Genomic DNA, 22,776 nt, shown 5'->3' with positions numbered 1-22,776 from the left:
GTTGTTGGAAGGAGAGCGAAAGGAACCGGAGCCAATCGGGAAGGGGTGTTGCAGGGAAGTGTGACCCCAGGCAGCGTAATAAATTGCCGCTCGCACCAGCTTGTAGGGCTCTCTTCCCATTGGGGGGATGAGGGCTGGGTGGGGGGAGGAACGCCCTCCGCCCCATAAAGCAAGGCACATCATCGCGCACCATTAGCAAGCTCCCTCGGCGGAACACGAGAACCTCCTAATTAATTTCCCACCGTTTGTCTTTCGGGAAGCTTCCTCCAGAATATTGCGGCTGTTATTTTTAGGGCTTGTCTGCGAGGCCGGGGTGGGGAGGGGGTCCTCCCATCTGGGTGGAAAAGGCACTTGGAGGGATGGCGGAAGCCAAAAAGGCGTCATCGCCCAAGATGGGGAGAAAGAGGTCCAGGGAAGTTGCAGCAGGAGATGCTCCTTGTGGGTGGCGCCCATGTTCACTCCATGTGGGAATGATGTGCACGATCTCGCTCTGCAGTTTGGGTTTGTTTCTGTGGCTAAGGCTGGCAGAAGCCGGGAGCACAAGAACACCCAGAGAACCTTTAGCCTCCCTGCTAAAGAGGGGATGGTTCTCCGAGTTTAGAATCACAGACTCATAGAGTTGGAAGGGGCCGTGAGGGTCATCTGGTCTGACCCCCTGCGATGCAGGAATCTTTTGCCCAACGAGGGGGTCGAACCCACGACCCTGAGATTAGGTGTCTCCTGCTCTAATGCCTGAGCTATCCAGTTTGAGACCAGGGTCTTTCCCAGCCCAGGATGGTGCTGCCATCAAGGAAGGAACCTGGGTCCTTTCGCATGGACAGTGCATGCTCCGCCACTGAGCACTGACCCTCTTCCCCCTGGGACTTGTGCGCAGTCCTAGGAGAGCACCAGAAGGGGGATTCTCAAGGCCCCTGTCGGCCACTGGGCAGGGCTGCTGGGCTACCCTGGCCAGGCCTGCCTTGTAGGAAAGAGGCGGCCATGGAAGAACAGTATAGCCTCCCACCCACCTGTTCCAGCAAGGCAGCAAACTGAATAAAAGGATCGTAGAATTGTAGAGTTGGAAGGTACTTCAAACATCATATGGTCCAACTCCTGGCCTTGCAAGAATCTGAAGGAGCGTCTCCACCCCCATCATTCTGCCCGGACACTGAGGTCCAGTGCCGAGGGCCTTCTGGCGGTTCCCTCACTGCGGGAAGTGAGGTTACAGGGAACCAGGCATAGGGCCTTCTCGGTGGTGGCACCCTGTCATCAGATATCAAGGAAATAAGCAACTATCTGACTTTTAGAAGACATCTGAAGGCAGCCCTGTTTAGGGAAGTTAGTATTGTTTGATGTTTTATCATTTAAAGATCTGGTGACTTCTGTTTCAGTGTATCTGAAGAAGTGTGCATGCACACGAAAGCTCATACCAAGAACAAACTCAGTTGGTCTCTAAGGTGCTACTGGAAAGAATTTTTGATTATGTTTTATCATGTTCTTAATATTCTGTTGGGAGTCGCCCAGAGTGGCTGGGGAAACCGAGCCAGATGGGCGGGGTATTATTATTATTATTATATTATTATTATTATTTTACCCCGACAGGTTGGCCATCCAACCTCACGAGAGTCCACCACTTTCCAAGGGATTCCGTTCCACTGCTGAACAGCTCTCACCACCAGAAAGTTCTCCCTGATGTTTAGTCGGAGTCTCCTTTCTTAGAACCTGAACCCATCGGCCGGGATCCAGCCCTGTGGAGCCGCAGGGAGCCAGCTTGATCCATCTCCCATGTATGAGCTGAACAGCATTTTCAAAAGCCGGCCGTTGTGCAATTTTCCATCTGCATCCACTCTGATATGAAGCAAGAAATCACTTCTAGGGGCCTTGCCAGGCCTCTTCGTGTTTGGGGGCATCCCTGATACTCGGAGCGTCACCATTTCCTCCCCCCCACACCCCACACCCTTCCCCAATACTAGCATTATTGCCAAAGAGTAATGGGTAACAGAGCAGGGAAAGAGAACCCTGTTCCAGGACGAGACATTCAAGTCAGCAACCTCAATAAATGGGGAGAGGGAAGAGGATGGGCGGGGGGCGGGCGGGCAGGGGAACGATTCTAAATAAATGAAAGCAGAAAAATTCCATGACATGCCTCAGTTGCTTTTCAGAAATACGAGTCGGGCTGCCCACCCCCATTTTCACATATCCAGCTCAATTTCTGCTCCGCTTCATCCCAGAGACTCAAGGGTTGCTTCCACCATCCAAATTGCCATGAAATACAACCTCAGGCAGTAGACATGGACACCAAACAAGGTGAAGTCCTGAGCCATTTTACCTGGGAGTGAGCCCCGGTGAATCCAATAGGATCTACTTCTGGGAACGCACAGTTCGGCTTGTGCCCTAAGTCTCAGAGGGCCCTCACTTATAGCGAGTCCAACTTTCTCAGTTCTGCCTGCACAGACTGGCAGCCACCTTGCCAGGATTTCAGGCAAGCATCGCTCACAGCCCTAGCGAGAGAAGGTCGTCGGGGATCAAACCTGAGACCTTCTCCTTGCAAGACAGATGCTCTGCCAATGAGCTACGGCCCTGACACCCAAGCGAAGGATCTGGTGCCATATCCTTAAAAGATCTGGGGAGTGTAGAAGAAGAAGAAGGAGGAGGAGGAGGAGGAGGAGTTTGGATTTGATATCCCGCTTTATCACTACCTGAAGGAGTCTCAAAGTAGCTCACATTCTCCTTTCCCTTCCTCCCCCACAACAAACACTCTGTGAGGTGAGTGGGGCTGAGAGACTTCAGAGCAGTGTGACTAGCCCAAGGTCACCCAGCAGCTGCATGTGGAGGAGCGGAGACGCGAACCCGGTTCCCCAGATTACGAGTCTACCGCTCTTAACCATATTAAGGGTTGCCATATTTCAAAAAAGTGAAAATCCACACACAAAAATTGCCGAGTTTTCTTGTCTAAAGAGAAGTTTTTCACCTTTTTTTTTTAATGAAAAAAAAAAATCAACACTTCTGATATGGGCTGCCATAAACCCAGGTTTTCCTGGACATTTTAGCCGCTTTTCAAAAATTCCGCCCGGACGCCATTTTCAGCAGACGAAATGGCAACCCTAGAGGAGGGATAGAGTATTAAGGAAGTGGAGGTTTTCCTGCGGTTTTATAGCTCCTGCCAAGAGTCACAGAGCCATTGGGCAGAAGTGTAGCTGATGGTCGCTGGGTCTCTCCCTCCACTAGTGAGGCCAGGAAGGACCTCTGGTTTTCGTTAGAAGTGGATTAGACAAAGTCAAGCTCACCAATGGCTGCTAACCATTGAGAGCAATCGAGAGCCAGTGTGGCGTAGTGGTTAAGAGCGGTAGACTTGTAATCTGGTGAACTGGGTTCGCATCTCCGCTCCTCCACATGCAGCTGCTGGGTGACCTTGGGCTAGTCACACTTCTCTGAAGTCTCTCAGCCCCACTCACCTCACAAGAGTGTTTGTTGTGGGGGAGGAAGGGAAAGGAGAAACGTTAGCTGCTTTGAGACTCCTTCGGGTAGTGATAAAGCAGGATATCAAATCCAAACTCTTCTTCTTCTTCTTCTGACCAGGATAGCTGACTTGCACCACCAACACTGTCCGAGGTGGCATGCTTCTGAGCAGCTGGAAGCGCAGGAGGAAAGAGCTGCTCTTATGCTCGGATCCTGAATAGGGGTTGCCCATAAGGGGCATCTGGCTGGCCACTGTGAGAACAGGAAACTGGACTAGATGGCCTCTTTGGCCTGGCCCACTAGGCCTCTTCTGTTGTTCTGACACTCTTATTTGTGGCATTGTCTTGATATGGGATATGCACGGATTGGAAACAAGCCAGGATGCCCGCCTTGAATTTTCTGCAGGATCCAAGCAGTAATGAACAAGGGTTTGCCAAGGGTGAGATCTGTTCTCCAGCAGAACCTGCCCTCTTGGAAGACTGACTCTCCGTCCTTGGAGGTTTCTAAGCAGCTGTTGGATGGGCATCTGTCAGGGACGTTTCAGTTGCGATTCCTGCCTTGCAGGGGGTTGGACTGGATGACCCCGGGGGTCCCCTCAACCCTACAATTCTATGCATAACTTCCCCAATATCATCATGCACAGAAATGGATGCACACTGAAAAGGACATCAGGATAGGTGCCCAGCAGCCTCATCCCGACAACAACACTTTCGCTGGCTGCTTTGGGTTCACCTGGGAAGCTCATCAGAAAAAGGAGGCTGGGCTTCTCCCGGCAGCTAATGAGTTAGGGCCGCATTCCTGGGCAGCTAATGTGTCCAGGGTGACAGGGGAATAAAAACACGGGGAGTCTGAGCCCTGAAAGGAACCGGGATCCCAAAAGGATCCGAACGCTTGTCACCTCATTTGCCTGGCCACCTTGGTCTCCGTTCTCCAGGCCAAGCAGGAGAGCATGTTTTTAATATCCCAGGCGCAGAATTTGTTATGTGGGGACCAGGGCAAGTGGGTCATTTTTCTTATCGGGCTTTGTGCAGGAGGACATCTCCCGGCACGCGCATGAATTATTCGGCGCTTAGAAACGGGGGTCCTTGGGAGCTTTGCCCCGTACCAAGCTGGGCAGGTGGAATGTAGCTAGGACTGGCCTGGCTCTTGCAGATCGAGGGGGTGGGGAGGGAACTCTGCCGTCCAGATTAATGAGGCGGCAGCCCTTCCCACATTTGGGCCTCGGGGGCAGAGAAAGCTCCTTTCAAGCCCCGGGAACGAGCAACCCAGCCTGCATGACTCTCCATAAAGCATCCTGCACCATCTTTAAGCGATTCAAGCTGGGAACACTTTCCAGGAGACTCTCCACCCTGAGCACCGAGAAGGAGTGTTTCTTGCTTTCTTGCTATGCTTCTCTTAGAGGCTCCTATGATCCTCAGGGTCCCTTCCAACCTAAGAATTCTAGGATTCCCTGTTGAGGAATGGCACCTTGAAAGTGGACCTGGGGGCAAAACCAACCGTCAGTGTTCAGGGGAGGCTGAAAGGAGTCCTGAGAGATCTGCATTGGCTCCCAGTACGTTTCTGAGCACAGTTCAAAGTGTTGGTGCTGACCTTTAAAGCCCTAAATGGCCTCATCCCAGCATACCTGAAGGAGCATCTCCACTCCCATCGTTCTGCCCGGACACTGAGGTCCAGCTCCGAGGGCCTTCTGGCGGTTCCCTCACTGCGAGGTTACAGGGAACCAGGCAGAGGGCCTTCTCGGTGGTGGCGCCCACCCTGTGGAACCCCCTTCCACCAGATGTCAAGGAAATAAGCATCTGAAGTATCTGAAGAAGTGTGCATGCACACGAAAGCTCATACCAAGAACAAACTTAGTTGGTCTCTAAGGTGCTACGGAAAGGATTTTTTTATTTTATCTTTTGTTTTGACTATGGCAGACCAACACGGCTACCTACCTGTAAAATGAAATAAGCAGCTATCGTATTTTTGAAAGACATCTGAAGGCAGTCCTGTTTAGGGGAGTTTTTAATATTTAATGCTGTATTGTTTTAACACCAGATTGGGAGCCGCCCAGAGTGGCTGGGGAAACTCAGCCAGATGAGTGGGGTACAAATAATAAATTATTATTATTATTATTATATTATTATTATTATTATTATTATTATCCCTCACCCCTGCTATAAAGAGATGCTCATTGGTTGAGATTCCTGCATTGCAGGGGGTTGGACTAGATGGCCCTCGGTGTCCCTTCCACCTCTACGATTCTATGACTTTGGACATGGAGCGTGCGTGCGTTTCATCATCTAACCAATTCCCTGTGGTTCTTACCGGGAAGGCATAGATGAAGATCCCCAGGAAGAGCAGCACAATGAGGATTAAGAGGAAGACGAGGAAGACCCACTTGAACCGTCTCCACAGGATATACTTCAGAGTCTTGTAGGGGGAGGTAAACCACAGGAAGGAGGTCTCTGGACGCCTGCAGACAAAGAGAGACACGGCTAGGCCCAGAAATCCTGGAAGAGGTGCTGGGATGGGCCACATACCCTTCAGAAGGGCAGTGCCCTTGGGTGGAGTGGGCAAGGCTGGCATTAATGTGGCAGAGCCATCCCCTGGCGCTAATGTGGGTAATCACAGCAGGTGAGACAGGGCAGGATTGAGGTGGAAGGTCCAGGCGACCACAGGCTTTTCAGAAGCCCACAGAGACAGGCATGGGTGGGACCACGGTGATAACCTCCGCCTCTGTCTCCTTCACTGCAAAATTATTCTGCACTAAGGTTTCTTCAGGGACGCAGGTGGCACTGTGGGTTAAACCACAGAGCCTATGGCTTGCCGATCAGAAGGTCGGTGGTTCGAACCCCCGCGACGGGGTGATCTCCCGTTGCTCAGTACCAGCTCCTGCCCACCTAGCAGTTCGAAAGCACGTCAAAGTGCAAGTAGATAAATAGGTACCGCTCCGGTGGGAAGGTAAACGGCGTTTCCGTGCGCTGCTCTAGTTCGCCAGAAGCGGCTTAGTCATGCTGGCCACATGACCCGGAAGCTGGACGCCGGCTCCCTCGGCCAGTAAAGCGAGATGAGCGGCGCAACCCCAGAGTCGTCCGCGACTGGACCTAACAGTCAGGGGTCCCTTTACCTTTACGGTCTTCTGTGGTCTTCTAAGGTCTCAAGCTACCCAGAACCTGTGGACTGTCTCCCCAACTATACTGCCGGGTGATAGTGCCATGCGAGAGATGGGACAATGAAATAGAAGGGGTGTTGCAATGGGATAAAACAACAGACTGCAATACCAGCGCAAGGAGTGTCCTGTTGCATTGCATGGCATCTCCCCAAAACCCGCTTCATGCGCTTCCCAATGTTTGCTTCAGCATGGACTGAGGGAGCACAGGCGCAGAGCCCCTTTCCTTACACCCCAAGGCTACCGCGAACTCCTCTTACTTTGGGTCTTCCAGCTTGGGATTCATGTTCGGCTCATCTCGGCCCAACCCAGCCGGCCTTTCTTCATGCTCTTGCTCGTTGATGATCTCCAGGGTCATTTCCAACTTTCCCTGTATGGGAGAGGAGGGGAATTTCGAGGACTGAGATGCAAAGACCACACCACAGATCCGAGGAGACCGAGGGGAGGAGGCGCAGCTCTGTTGCAGGCAGAAGGCCCCGGGTTCGGTGCTCACGGCCACCTCCCATCTCTCAGGAAGCAGGGGGTGCGAGAGACCCATCTCTGCCTGAGACCCTGGAGCGCCAGGTGGGGAACCCTGGCTGGATATACAAAGGGTTGTATCCAGTATCAGTCCTACTCAGCTGATATTAATAGACAGAACTAATTTCCTGCCCCTTAATTTTAATGGTTCTGCCCTGAGTAGGACTTAGTTAGATGTAGCCCAAGAAGTCTGATTCCCCCGGAATATTTAGGTATGTTTTCAGGATGGTGTAAAGGCCCAGAACGGCCACCCCAGAAAACTTCTGTGATGTTTAGCTTCCTTTTTATTTGCCGCTTTGTTCGTAGCGACTTAAAGACTGCATTTCCTTCACTGATGATTTGCTAATTGTTCTCTATGATTTACGCCGTACTTGCGGCGTTCAGTTCTGTTACGGTTATCTCTTGTTCGTGAGGCGCTTTGGGATTCATTTGAATGGAAAGAAGCATAGGAATACAAATAATCCACCAAATTCCACAATCTATCTATGCACTGTGTGTGTGTGAAGAAGCACTTTCTTTCGTCTGCCCTGAAACTTCCAGCCTTCAGTTCCCCCGGGTGACTGTTCGGTTCTAGCGTTCGGCTTCTTCCGATCTGCTTTCATTACAACTTGTAAAATCTTCTCCACCCCCACTCCCACTTTTTTCTAAGCTAAAAATATGCAAATGCAACCTTTCCTCCACCCCCTTGAACTTTCCTGAACCTCCCTCAATTCTACCATATCCAGAACTGCACACTGCACACATCGTGCATTTGTATAATGATCTGCATATCTGAGACTGGCAGGCCTATTTCCTAAGGCCTTTCCAAATGATCCCTAAACATGGAATTTCCCCTTTTCACAGCCGCTGTACGCTAGGGAGACATTTTCATTGAGTGATCCGCCACGATCCCAAGGTCTCTTTCCTGACCTGTTCCCACAAGCTCAGACCCCACAATCATGGCCCGGATCCTGCCACCCCAGCTCAACACAGAGAAGGCTTTCATTGTGCAATGAGAAGAGGGGGACCTACTCCGATGGTCTTCTCCCCATTCTCCTCTGCCACGCACGGCCACCAGCCCTTCACTGTCTTCTGCTCGAAGAGCGAGACCACCCTCTCTGTGGCGTCAAGGAGGTCCACTGTGCACTTCTCAGCTGTCTTGACTGGCTTCAGCATGCAGTTGAGATCCAGCTGGATGGAACCTACAAGGCGGGAAGAAAGGATGAGCCCAGCACTGTGAATGAAGCAGGATGGATAGCTGAAGAGGACTCGGGTTAGGCAAGCTTCCGCCAGCAACAGGGATTGGAAGCCAACATCCACTGACTCCATGCATGAAGCCTGGTTCTGCACAATACTGGAAACATAGGTTGCTTTAGCCATCGCCACCATTGACCGGAAAAGCAGTCTGCTGAAGCTACTAGCATGCAGGGGTTTTTAACAGCCCAGCTGCCCACAGCTAGATGTCAGTTATTTGTGACTGCCCAAAGCAGAATAGAGCAGGACTATGACTTTCCTTGATCTGGACACTGGACTTCTAAAACAGCATTAGCATATTTTTTAAAAAAAATTATTTTTTGCTGGCTGCATCATACTGTGGACTCATGGCAACTTGTGGTCTACTAAGAATCCACACTAGCGGCAGGTTAATGTTTTTGCTCCCGAACGCCGCAAACCCGGAAGTGAATGTTCTGGTTTGTGAATGTTCTTTGGAACCCGAATGTCCGACGGGTGTAAGCTCCTGCAGCCAATCAGAAGCCGTGCCTTGGTTTCCAAACGTTTTGGAAGTCAAACGGACTTCCGGAACGGATTCTGTTCGACTTCGGAGGTGGCACTGTATGGGGGTCACTCAGTGCCACTGGAAGGCAATTGAGATTGAACGCATGATTGACAAGAAAAGGAAGGCCTTTCGGACCTGGCAAAGAGACAGAAATTGTGCCACTAAGAAAAATCCTATGCCAACGCTAAGGCTGAGGTTCAAAGGAGAACCTGCTGAGGTCCTCTCACAAATTCCTCTCACAAAAACAAGTAGTAGAGATGAGCTTGCAGTATCTCCAAATCTGGGAGAGTTGTGTGCATCTGTTAACCAAATGAAAAAACAAAGCCAGTGGACCTGATGGGAATACCTGCTGAAATCTTCAAAGTGGGTGGAATTGAACTTACACAACAACTTCACAAAGTCATCGAAAAATGTGGGAAAGAGAAGCGATCCCAGCAGACTTTAGGGATTCCAAAATTATCAATCTCTTTTAAAAAAGGTGACAGAACTGATTGCGGAAACTATCAAACTATTGAAGTGCAGTGTGTTTGAGGACCAGGGAAACCAAAATGTTTGTTTACAAAGCTGTTGTACTACCAAACTTACTGTATGCTTGTGAAACGTGGACAACTTACAAATGCCATCTCCAACTTCTTGAAAAATTCCATCAACGTTGTCTCCAAAAAATCTTACACATCACTTGAGAAGACAGGCGAGCAAATTCCGTGTACTGGATGAAGCAAAGATCACCAGTGTTGAAGCAATGATTCTTTAACATCAACTTCGTTGGACCGGTCATGTTGTGCGGATGCCTGATTATCGTCTTCCAAAGCAACTATTTTATTCCGAACTTAAAAATGGAAAGCGTAATGCTGGTGGTCAACAAAGAGGTTGAAAGACTGTCTCAAGGGAAATCTTAAAAAATGTAGTAAAACACGACAACCGGGAAACACTGGCCTGCGAGCGCATCAGTTGGAGAACAGCCTTTACCAAAGGTGTCATGGGCTTTGAAGACACTCGAACTCAGAACGCAAGGGAGAAACGTGCTAGGAGGAAGGCATGCTTGGCAAATCCACACCAGGATCAACTCCACAGGGAAACCAATGTCCCCACTGTGGAAGGACATGTGGATCCAGAATTGGCCTCCACAGTCACTTACGGACTCATTGTTAAAACGTGTTTATGGAAGACAATCTTACTCAGTACGAGTGATAGAAGAGGAGGAAGAAGAAAGAAGAAGAGAGAAGAAGAAGAAGAAAAGAAAGAGAAGAAGAAAAAAGAAAGGAAGAGAAGAAGAAGAAGAAGAAGAAGAGAAGAAGAGAAGAAGAGAAAGAAGAAGAAGAAGAAAGAAGAAGAAGAAGAAGAGAAGAAGAAGAAAGAAGAAGAAGAAAGAAGAAGAAGAAGAAGAAGAAGAAGTTGTGAACAGAAGAGACGCCTTTCCTCTTTGGAAGACGAAGGAACACCTACTCAGCCCTGCTGGGCATGCGCCAGCCAGTGTTGGGAAGAACAGAAAACGAGGTCAACCACCTCTCAAAAGGAGACTGTCTGGGTCTGCTTTATGGGCCACCACATAAGTTACAGCTGCCAGACAGCTGCCAGTTTGATCAGCTCCATATTGTGGCTGCCAAGCATTGGCAGGTCACCTATGCACAGTGGTTCACCTGTACACAGGACTGGGAAATTCTCCTGCATTTAAATTCTGGGCTTTGTTCCAACTGCTCAAAGCACACAGATTTGCTCCAGCTTTCAATGTGCCTCTTGGTTTTTGCTCAGGACTCCATGCGCAACACCGCTTCTTTGCATTGACGATGTCTTGGCACAGGAAAAAATCCTGATGCCACATCGAGTTTCCGTTCTGTGCTTCCTTTCAATGCATGTGCATAGGTAGCCTGTAAAGAAATCAAAGGGTCCGAGGGAAAACTATGCCTGGCTGTGCATCCGCCAACCCCGAAACTAATTTTTGGAAATGCTACAAGTTAAGCAACGGGGACAGCAGAGTGAAATGCAGGGCAAGGAGACACTTGCCACTCACCCAAGTAGTCATCAAAAGAAAACTTGTCGTTGTCCCAGATCTGAAGGACCAGCTGCGGACGAACTTTGTTCTCTGTCTTGTCAAGGCTCCAGAAATGCTCCTGCATTTGTACAAACACGGGAAGAAAGACAGGAAATGCTCCGTTAGAAGGATGAATATTCTGGTTTCTTTCATTATATCAGCTAAACTGAAAGCTAGGTTTGAGTGTTTGGCATTCACCAACGTCAAGAATCCCAGCATTTAAACATGGCGGCAGCATTTTTAAGGATGAAGCGATGGACTCTAATAATAATAATAATAATAATAATAATAATAATAATAATAATTTATTTATACCCCATCCATCTGGCTGGGTTTCCCCAGCTACTCTGGGCAGCTTCCATCAGAATATTAAAATACAATAGTCTATTAAACATTAAAAGCTTCCCTAAACAGGGCTGCCTTCAGATGTCTTCTGAAGTTGTTTTTCTCTTTGACATCTGGTGAGAGGGCAGGTGCCACCACCGAGAAGGCCCTCTGCCTGGTTCCCTGTAACCTCACTTCTCGCAGTGAGAGAACTACCAGAAGGCCCTCAACACTGGACTTCAGTGTCTGGGCAGAATGATGGGGGTGGAGACCGAGGCCGTTTAGGGCTTTAAAGGTCAGCACCAACACTTTGAATTGTGCTCAGAAACGTACTGGGAGCCAATGTAGGTCTTTCAAGACCGGTGTTATGTAGTCTTGGCGGCCACTCCCAGTCACCAGTCTAGCTGCCGCATTCTGGATTAGTTGTAGTTTCCGGGTCACCTTCAAAGGTAGCCTCACATAGAGCGCATTGCAGCAGTCCAAGCGAGAGATAACTAGAGCATGCACTACTCTGGCAAGACAGTCTGCGGGCAGGTAGGGTCTCATCCTGCGTACCAGATGGAGCTGGTAGACAGCTGCCCTGGACACAGAATTGACCTGTGCCTCCATGGACAGCTGTGAGTCCAAAATGACTCCCAGGCTGCGCACCTGGTCCTTCAGGGGCACAGTTACCCCATTCAGGACCAGGGAGTCCTCCACACCTGCCCGCCTCCTGTCCCCCCATGAACAATACTTCTGTCTTGTCAGGATTCAACCTCAATCCGTTAGCCACCATCCATCCCCCAACCGCCAGAAGCTGGCATTAGGAGTTGAGCATGAATTACAGCGGGCAATGGGTGGGCGCCTGCCCCCATCTGAATCAATCGCCCCTCCCCCATCACCTTTATCTATTTATCATTTGCACTTCACCAAATCGTCCCAGGGAAGGATCCAGAAATAACACATTTAAAACAAGTGCAGGCGATGTTGAAACAAACCAAAAAAATTAACCAGTAGATATAGACTAATTGAGGCAGGATTGGGCAAATTTATTTAATTTCCATCATTTAATCCGGATGTAGAATTAATATTTTCTCAGTACAGAATTTTTTAAAAAAATTATTGTGGTGGGGCAAACAGATGCTTGCTAAGCAAGCAGTAAGCGTGGCATCTGTGGCGAATCACAGAAGCACAGAATTACAGAGCTGGAAAAGACCCAAAGGGGCACCTCGTTTAGCCCCCTGCGATGCACTCACTGTTCAACTGGTTTGGAGCACCCGTGGTTTGAAAGAAAGCCTTCTGACCACATGGTTCTGGGCTTCATCCAGAGGAGGTGGGTCACAGAGCTCTTCTTTCTTTGGTCTTTCTGAAATTTAGCATGTTGCAGGACATGTGTTGAGCTTGGATGTTCTGCAGCCCATCAATGCAGGCAGAGGGCCCTCAGAGGGCCCTGGTCATAAGAACGTGAGAAGAGGCTGCTGGATCAGGCCAGTGGCCCAACTGGTCCAACACCCTCTCCTCACAGTCGCCAAGCAGATGCCTCAAGGAGATCCGCATGCAGAATCCGAACAGCAGAACGCTCTCTCTCTTGCTGTTTCCAACAACTGGCATTCAGAAGCCTTGCCGCTTCCAACTCTGAAGGCAGAGGAGAGCATCCCTGGCCAGTAACCATTGACAGCCCTCCACGAATTTGTCTCACCTTCCTGAAAGCCAACCCTGTGGGAGGGAGTTCCATAGTTTAACTCTGTGCTGTGTGGTGAAGGATTTCACTTTGGGGTCAGTGGGATCCACGCAATCTGCTTGGCTGGCTTCGTACTATCGGCACGGGGACGTCCCAGAGAGAGTGAACGTGAAGGAGGAACCCAACCTGATCGTTGAGAGGGACACCGGTTCCTTCTCCAGTGGGGTGGTTTGCCCATCTCTGTGGGACCTTTTCCTCCAGCTAGGCAGTCTCAGTTAAAGCTATGGTTTTCCCAGTAGTAATGTACGGAAGTGAGAGCTGGACCATCAAGAAGGCTGATCGCCGAAGAATTGATGCTTTTGAATTATGGTGCTGGAGGAGACTCTTGAGAGTCCCATGGACTGCAAGAAGATCAAACCTATCCATTCTCAAGGAAATCGGCCCTGAGTGCTCACTAGAAGGACAGATCCTGAAGTTGAGGCTCCAGTACTTTGGCCACCTCATGAGAAGAGAAGACTCCCTGGAAAAGACCCTGATGTTGGGAAAGATGGAGGGCACAAGGAGAAGGGGACGACAGAGGATGAGATGGTTGGACAGTGTTCTCGAAGCTACTAACATGAGTTTGGCCAAACTGCGGGAGGCAGTGAAGGATAGGCGTGCCTGGCGTGCTCTGGTCCATGGGGTCACGAAGAGTCGGACACGACTGAATGACTGAACAACAAAAGGCAGTCTCCAGAGCACCTTGCCAACATTGTACAGGGCCCCCGAGGCTACGGGGCACGGATAACTGGGTAACAGCTCGAGAGGAGGTCAGGGTGGAAGAACGAGCCACTCCACTGCCAGGGAGGACTGAAATCTCTCTCTTTATTGTGGGGGGGATGAAACCAATTCAAAACAAACATCTGGGAGAACATTCCAGGGAGGCACACAAAGTATCCATCTTCGTAATGAGCTCCCCAGAGGACCAGTGGGGGCCCCCATCGCCTCAGACAATGGCAAGAGGAGGCCTCCAGAGCAACATCTGGGGGAAACAGCCTTGTGCAGGATTAACCTCAAGGTGTCAGCTTTGAGGCACAATTACAAATACCTCCAAAGTCAAGGTGCGCACCGAGAGAACTTCCTGGCTCCGTTTCTTTGGGGAGGGGGGGGATTTACAAGCCCCGCTTGACGCTTCGGAATAAAATAATGAGGAATGATGATCTGGAGAGAGGGTGGAGCCCAGCGGGGGAACAAAGCAGGCCTGGCAAATCCAGATTAGAATTCCACATTGGCCACTGATTCAGTCCCAGGGTTTGTTCATGCGCTGGGGCCAGGAGCACCCTTGGGTGGTGGGGGAGCTCATTTGCGCTCTCTCTCTCTCTCTCTCGCTCTCACACACACACACACACACACACTGGCTTCCAGCAGCTCAGGTGACACCTCATGAGAGCTGGGCACTTGACACAAGTGCCCCATCCCAGAGAGGTCTGGCTTGTGCCAGAGACCACAGACACCAGGTCTCCATGCCTGTTCATCACTCAAGGACATAGCCATTCTTCCACTCTGTGAGAAAAAGGGCAAATTTCATGGCAGGGGACATTGGGAAAGGAACAGAAAACAAAACTGCCCGTATCATAATGCCGTTATACAGTATAAATCTATGGGATGCAGGTGGCGCTGTGGTCTAAACCACTGAGCCTCTCGGGCATGCCGATCGGAAGGTCAGGGGTTTGAATCCCCGCAATGACGGGGTGAGCTCCCGTTGCTCTGTCCCAGCTCCTACCCACCTAGCAGTTTGAAAGCACGTCAAAGTGCAAGTAGACAAAGAGTGGGTGGGAAGGTAAACGGCACTTCTGTGCGCTGCTCTGGTTTCCGTCACGGTGTCCCATTGCGCCAGAAGCGGTTTAGTCCTGCTGGCCACACGACCCGGAAACAGACCTGCTGGCCACAAACACCGGCTACCTTGGCCTGAAAGCGAGAGGAGCACCGCAACCCCATCATTGCCTTTGACTGGACTTAACCATCCTGGGGTCATTTACATTTATCTTTACCTATGGTGCCACCACATATGGAATTCTGTGTAAAGCTCTGTTGGCCTCACCTCAAAAATGATATTGTCCAAAATGAGGAAGGGGGTGCAGCAGCTCCCATATGGGGAAAGTTGGGAAAGTTGGCAACGTTTGGGACTTTTTACCGTATTTTTCTCTCCATAGGGCGCACCGGACCATAGGGCACACCTCGTTTTTAGAGGAGGAAACAATAAAAAGCCCTGTTTTGTTGAGGATCAGCTCAAATTTGTGCAGTTTTTTTGCAAAGGGAAAAGCCCTGTTTTTTGAGGATCAGCTCAAAGTTTTGCAGCTTTTTGCGAAGGGAAAAGCCCTGTTTTTTGAGGATCAGCTCAAAGTTTTGCAGCTTTTTTGCAAAGGGGGAAAAGCAAAGAGGAAAAGCCCTGTTTTTATGGGGTTCAATTCACATTTCTGCAGCTTCTTAAGGAAAGGGAGCCTTTCTACAGTTTCCAGACAGATAATCTAATCAGCCACAAATTGTTTCAAACAATGGAAGAAATATCTAAGAAATTTGGTGTGGCGGGTGGAAAAGACCAAGGAACAAGTATTAAATACAATAGGAGGGAAGGCTAGAGGAGGCTTTGCGCTTCCACATTTGGCGATGTATTATGAAGCTGTATGTTTGGTGTGGGTAAAAGAGTGGATTGGATTAAAAGATGCAGGTGTTTTGGATCTGTAGGGATAGGACCTGAGATTTGGATGGCACGGCTACATGTCCTATGAGAAAACGAAGGCGCATAGAGGGTTCTCCAATCATGTCTTCAGGAGGAGTTTATCTAACGTGTGGTTCAGATACAGAGAGCTTGGAAATGTCTTGGATGCACAGCATCCTGAAAGCCCAGATCCGTGCAGCCGGCTGCTCCATTTTGAGGGCACAGCGCCACCTTTCGAGGGAAGCACCCACCCCAGGGAACTTTCCCTCCACAGCTGCTTTGCCCAAGACGCCTGGAGGCCTTCCCTGCCACCCCAGCTGGCCCTCTTCATGGCAGGTGCCGCTGCGGCAGAACACTTTTCCATCTGAGGGTTTCAGTTTGAACTTCAAGCCCTTGCCGCTTTGCTTCTCCCCCCCCCCCACCCCTCATTCTCTTTTTTTTTTTTACGGCCACAAGTAATGAACCTGGACTTCAAACGGCACATGGCGAGATCAAAACCCACCAGAGAGGATTGCGTCTCCCGCCTCCAGAGCCCGGCTTGTCACTCATTATTTCTACCTTTGCGAAACCTTTTACAAGCTGTTTGTTTCCTGCATCCAGCTACGGCTGGCACATGGGGAGGGGGAATCAATATCGGCGCAGCGGGGGGTGCTTGCTCAGAGGCTGTTTTGGAGAGCCGTGGCTTTTGCAGGGGGGGGTGGGGTGGCCCGGGCCACGTTTTCGGCAGCAGACAGAACACTCAGGGCAAGATGGGCCAGGATTGCACGGGAAACCCATGCAATTTATAAATATTATATCAGATCAGAAGAATCTGTATTTGCACCAGCCACCAGCCATAGCAATAAAATAAAATAAAATAAAATAAAATAAAATAAATAAAATAAAATAAAATAAAATAAAATAAAATATAAAATAAATAAAAGTGTACTGAAGATAGAGGTGAAAACTTAACTATACAAAATACATTTTGGAGGTTACCATCAATAATCAAATACAGTGGTATCTTGGTTCTCGAACCTAATCTATTCTGGGAGTCCATTCAACTCCCCAAACCCATTGAAAACCAAGGCACAGCTTCCGATTGGCTGCAGGAGCTTCCTGTACTCAAGCAGAAGCTGCGTCTGAAAAGCGTTCGGAAACCGGAACACTTACTTCCAGGTTTTCGGCGTTCGGGAGCCAATTTGTTCAACAACCAAGCCATTCGAGAACCGAGGTACCACTGTAATAGATCTTATTCCAATTGCCCCTGCTAATCTTTTTGCAGTTTTTGCTGTCACCTGTTTAAATTTATTATTATTATTATTATTATTATTATTAGCCAGCCCGACTGAGGGAGAGTGCCAGATTTTGGCACCACACGGGGTGCCGCAAAAATCTGAGAGCCCCAAACTGTGTCACTGGTCTGCCCATGCGGGAGACTGGGAAGGTCCTAGAGACTGGAGATGGTGGAAGTGCAAGTGTGTGTATATGTGTGTGTTTTGTGTAGCATCGGTCGCTGTTGCTGCTGTGGCCTGGGACCAAGAGAGCCTCCTTGGGTCAAGGGATACTCACCTTCCTGGAGACATAGCAGACCTGCTCGGCAGGGAGGTAGTCAAAAGGGAAGACAAACCTCCAGTTGAAATTCCCTTCACCTCCCATCGACCGGTAATGGACGTCCGTCTTCTGCTTGTTCTCTTCATAACCGGCAAGCCACCTGCAAAAGGAGCAAACAGGCTTTTCGGGGTATTTTAGGACAAGAATTGCCGAAAGAAAATTGGACATTATTTATGTACGCTACAACAGCAGCAGGGACGCAGGTGGCGCTGTGGGCTAAGCCACAGAGCCTAGGGCTTGCCGATCAGAAGGTCGGCGGTTCGAATCCCCGTGACGGGGTGAGCTCCCGTTGCTCGGTCCCTGCTCCTGCCAACCTAGCAGTTCGAAAGCACGTAAAAATGCAAGTAGATAAATAGGTACCGCTCCGGCGGGAAGGTAAATGGCGTTTCCGTGCGCTGCTCTGGTTTGCCAGAAGCGGCTTAGTCATGCTGGCCACATGACCCGGAAGCTGTACGCCGGCTCCCTCGGCCAGTAAAGCGAGATGAGCGCCACAACCCCAGAGTCGTCCGCGACTGGACCTAATGATCAGGGGTCCCTTTACCTTTACCTTTTAGGACAAGAATTGCCGAAAGAAAATCGGACATTATTTATGTACGCTACAACAGCAGCAAGAATTTTAATAGCACAGAATTGGAAGACTGGAGAACACCATCAAAAGAACAATGGCAAGAAAAGCTGGTGAATTATGCAGAGCTAGCAAAGTACCGGTATGTGAAAAGTACAATTGCGACTTTGGAAAAGAATGGGAACCTTTTACAACCTATTTGCAGAAGCAACAAAAAAATGTATGGACTCGTTGGCAGGATTTAAATAACCATTTACAATTTTATTTACAGAGAACAAAAATATAGCAGGGGATAACAAACGGCAGAATGTAACATTTGATGTAATAAACCAGAAATGGAAGTTGGGGGAAGTCACAGGGAGGGGGGCGGGATTGGAAAATGAATCTTACGGGATATTTGTTATGAGAAAAGAAAATCAATGAAAATTAATTTAAAAAAAGATGGATTTTATTTATTTTATTTTATTTTATTTTATTTTATTTTATTTATTTTATTTTGCAAATCAGAGGCACGTTCAAAGTATTCAGCCAGACAAGCACCAGCCTGGAAGCAGCAGCTGCTCCTGACTCAAAGCTGACAGGTGTGGAGCATTTTCTCTCTTTTTTAATGAAATCATTTTTATTTGATTTTACAAATATAAAATTATAGCAAATGTGTATCCACATAGAGCCGGGGTCAGCAAGGCTTTCATTGCCTGGGCCGGTTCACTCCAGCGGAGATCCCTCCGTGGGCCGGACCATGCACGCGGCCGCAATTTCTGGTGTCTGCGCAGACGTGATTTCCGGCACCGCGGAAGCAAGTCCCTGCACCGCACTGTGCCGGTTTAGCGCAGCGTGCAGGGACTCGCTGAGCAGGCGGCTCAGTTCGGGGTCGGCTCGTGGGCCGGTTAAACGACCCCCGTGGGCCGCTTGTGGCCCATGGGCCTTAGGTTGCCGATCCCTGATATATAAAGATTACTCTGAATCTCAAGACTTCCCCTCCATGGGTCCTATGGTTAACATTTACAACTGCATATTATTCTACAATTTATATTTTATATCAGTCCATATCATAGCTGTCAACTTTCCCTTTTTTGCGGGAAATTCCCTTATCCCAGCGCCGTTTCCCACTGCAAAAAAGGGAAAGTTGACAGCTACGGTCCATATTGCCAATCGTATTTGTTATATTACAAGTGGATTTAAATCCTGCTAATGTTTTCATTAGCAGGATTTAAATCCTGCTAATGAAAACAGAAAGTGAGGAGGAATTAAAGAACCTTTTAATGAGGGTGAAAGAGGAGAGTGCAAAATATGGTCTGAAGCTCAACATCAAGAAAACTAAGATCATGGCCACTGGTCCCATCACTTCCTGGCAAATAGAAGGGGAAGAAATGGAGGCAGTGAGGGATTTCACTTTCTTGGGTTCCATGATCACTGCAGATGGTGACAGCAGTCACGAAATTAGAAGACGCCTGCTTCTTGGGAGAAAAGCAATGACAAACCTAGACAGCATCTTAAAAAGCAAAGACATCACCTTGCCGACAAAGGTCCGTCTAGTTAAAGCTATGGTTTTCCCAGTAGTGATGTATGGAAGTGAGAGCTGGACCATAAAGAAGACTGATCGCCGAAGAATTGATGCTTTTGGATTATGGTGCTGGAGGAGACTCTTGAGAATCCCATGGACTGCAAGAAGATCAAACCTATCCATTCTCAAAGAAATCAGCCCGGAGTGCTCACTAGAAGGACAGATCCTGAAGTTGAGGCTCCAGTACTTTGGCCACCTCATGAGAAGAGAGACTCCCTAGAAAAGACCCTGATGTTGGGAAAGATGGAGGACACAAGGAGAAGGGGGCGACAGAGGATGAGATGGTTGGACAGTGTTCTCGAAGCTACTAACATGAGTCTGACCAAACTGCGGGAGGCAGTGAAGGATAGGGGTGCCTGGCGTGCTCTGGTACATGGGGTCACGAAGAGTCGGACACGACTGAACGACTGAACAACAACAACAATGTTTTCATCTGATTGCAACTGTCTCCTAAATAAATTTCATTTTTTTCCCATTCTTTTGCAAAGTTTTGGTCCCCTTGGTTCCTGAGCTTCCTTGTCAGCTTTGCCGTTTCTGCATAGCCCATCAGCTTAGCCTGCCCTTCCTCTCTGGCGGGGAATCTTTCTTCTTTCCATCCCTGGTCTAGTAGCATCCATGCCACTGCTGTCGCATACTTTTTAGGTATTTTCATCTCAAAAAGCCAATTAAAAATTGGGACCTCTTCCGTCTAGTTTTTAGCAACCTATCAATGTCTATGGGTGGGAGAGAAAATCAGCTTCCTTTGCATTTTGGAACTCAAACAGGAGGAAGGAAACCTGGTATTTGGGGGAGCAAATTTTCTGGCACAGATGCATCCTTAGCATTGTGACAAGTGACCGCAAGATACCTAGATATGCCAAAAGGCACCTGGGTTTATTTTAACGCAGTTGCTAAGGGCTGGTGCTCATTTCCAGCACCTCCCCTGCCCTGTCAGGATGGCCTACCCTTTGACGTAGATGTCACTCATCTTTTCCCCCGTGATGCTGAGGTCGTCCAGGATCACGTCTTTGGCGTTCCAGATAATGCAGCGCAGGTAGAACCTGAAACCCAACGGGAAAGAGATTGGGTTCAGCGGGTGCATCTAGGCTACGGGCACCCACCCTGCAGTTGAAGCACAGCTCTCAAAGAACGCTGGGAACTATAGTTTGGCCCACACAGAGCTGAATTTCCCAGCACCCTTAACAAATGTTTGCATGCAGTTGTATACAGTTTGTATGCAGCCACAGACAAGCCACCATCTTGGATGGCTTTGAAAGGGGATCAAATAAATTCATAGAATCATATAGTTGTAGAGTTGGATGGGGGGACCCCAATGGTCATCTAGTCCAACCCCCCGAAATGAAGGAATCGCAGGACATTTGCTTTTGTCCAGAGGAGCAATTCTTGTGATTTTGTGGTGTGAGTGTATAACCGAGGCAAATAGGAGGATGGGGGGGGGGAGTCCATATTACCTAGAATCATAGAATCCTAGAGTTGGAAGAGACCCCAAGGGCCATCCAGTCCAACCCCCTGCCAAGCAGGAAACACCATCAAAGCATTCCTGACAGATGGCTGTCAAGCCTCCGCTTAAAGACCTCCAAAGAAGGAGACTCCACCACACTCCTTGGCAGCAAATTCCACTGTCAAACAGCTCTTACTCTCAGGAAGTTCTTCCTAAGGTTTAGGTGGAATCTTCTTTCTTGTAGTTTGAATCCATTGCTCTGTGTCCGCTTCTCTGGAGCAGCAGAAAACAACCTTTCACACTCCTCTATATGACATCCTTTTCTATATTTGAACATGGCTATCATATCCCCCCTTAACCTTCTCTTCTCCAGGCTAAACATACCCAGCTCCCTAAGCCGTTCCTCATAAGGCATCGTTTCCAGGCCTTGAACCATTTTGGTTGCCCTCCTCTGGACACCTTCCAGCTTGTCAGTATCATTCTTGCACTGTGGTGCCCAGAACTGGACACAGTATTCCAGGTGAGGTCTGACCAGAGCAGAATATAGTGGTACTATTACTTCCCTTGTTCTAGAAGCTATATTCCTATTGATGCAGCCCAGAATTGCTTTGGCTTTTTACCTCTTTGCTTTCCGTGGGGTCACGTTGAACGGGGGCCCCGGGGGCCCCAGGGATTTGGGAAACACATCGACCCACATCTGGAGTTTTCCCTGCAACGAGAAAAGAGCCTGTGAGGCAGGGCGAGTTCATTCATTTGTTTATTACGGTTAGAAACCAGCTCAAAAGGCACATATAGGGCGGGCTTTCACAAAAGTAAAATGTGCATTTAAAACAATATACAACAAAGAGCTTAAGACTTAAAATAAAATTAGACATGTGAGAACCTAAAAGTTAAAAAATTGAGATACCATACAGATTGACCCTATCACCCCGGGGCTCACTTCGACTATTTCCCCTGCAGACTAGTTTGTTCTGGGAGGATAGACTGTGCCTGCAAATCTGCACACAGAATCTGGTGACCATCCAGCTTGTCTTTTGATCTTTGCCTAAGATGAGGGCATTATAGTTTAGGCTTATCTGTGTGTACCTCGTCATAAAAGGGGCATCTAAAAAAATAAATTTCGGGGCCTGCAGGGCGAGTTCGTTGCAGGAGCTCAGACAGCCCTGCTCCATCTCCCTGCTTCTGGAGAGAGGAGTTGACAGAAAGCTTCCTTCTGGAAGCGGCTATTTCCAGGGGAAAGAGAAACCTGGAGAGGGAAGATAAAGGCATGAGCTCGGATTCCTCAGCTGCTGCTGGTTGTGAGGGCTCAGAAAGGTGTCTTCGTGCAATAGGCCCTCAAAGCATCGTCTGTCGGAATGCAAAGTGAAATCCAGACAGACGGAGGCCAATAACTTTGGGTATGGAAGGGGCTCCATGGATGAGTTTATGGAACGAACGAGATGGTGGCCCCAAACGTTTGGGAACCGCTGAGGCAAATCTTTATCCCTACTGTGTTCCATCTTTCATCTGGCTATTTTGGGGCGTGATTTCCCCCCTCAAGCACCGGCCGGACACAGAAGGGCTTTCAAGATGACGACGGCTGCACCCTGAGCCTCACCGCTGCCTCTCCCACCCGGGTCTTACCTGCTCAATGTCCGGTTGCAGGGGGCTGTACAGCCGCCTCGTCTCCACGTGCTCCGGGACCAGGCCTTGCTTCTGCAGGGCATACAAGGCGAGCCTCTCCTCCAGGGGACCCAGGTGCGAGTTGGGGGGCTTGCCATCCTCTACGTGAAAAGAGAGAAGAAGGAGACTGCACCAGCGGGCCAGCCAACCTCACCCAGCGCAGATAAAAGGGCAGAGCTCAGGAGGGTGGAAGAGGCTTGGGACAACTTTCCCACCGATGACTTACACACACAGAGAGAGGCTAGGCTGTCAAATATTCCAGCGGGTGGGTATGAGGAAGGAAACTGACACAGCCATAATGATTCTGTAAACCGCCCTGTGATCGTTTTTGCTCTGCAGCTTTCACCACGAAAACCTGCTCTTTAGTGTTCAA

At 49.2% G+C, this 22,776-nt stretch overlaps 1 protein-coding gene across 1 annotated transcript in view; it reads right to left on the bottom strand.

Annotated features, from left to right (window-relative positions):
• Window positions 1-22,776, bottom strand: part of DYSF (dysferlin) — a 157,673-nt gene that overhangs the window by 4,629 nt on the left and 130,268 nt on the right. Inside the window, 8 exon segments of the mRNA XM_033159603.1 lie at window positions 5,746-5,893; window positions 6,850-6,959; window positions 8,120-8,289; window positions 10,876-10,975; window positions 17,130-17,271; window positions 20,245-20,340; window positions 21,362-21,450; window positions 22,365-22,504. Coding sequence (XP_033015494.1) covers window positions 5,746-5,893; window positions 6,850-6,959; window positions 8,120-8,289; window positions 10,876-10,975; window positions 17,130-17,271; window positions 20,245-20,340; window positions 21,362-21,450; window positions 22,365-22,504 — 995 coding nt within the window.

This window comes from Lacerta agilis, chromosome 9, assembly GCF_009819535.1.
Source record: "Lacerta agilis isolate rLacAgi1 chromosome 9, rLacAgi1.pri, whole genome shotgun sequence".
NCBI lineage: Eukaryota > Metazoa > Chordata > Lepidosauria > Squamata > Lacertidae > Lacerta > Lacerta agilis.
This window is presented reverse-complemented; position numbering and strand designations above follow the sequence as displayed.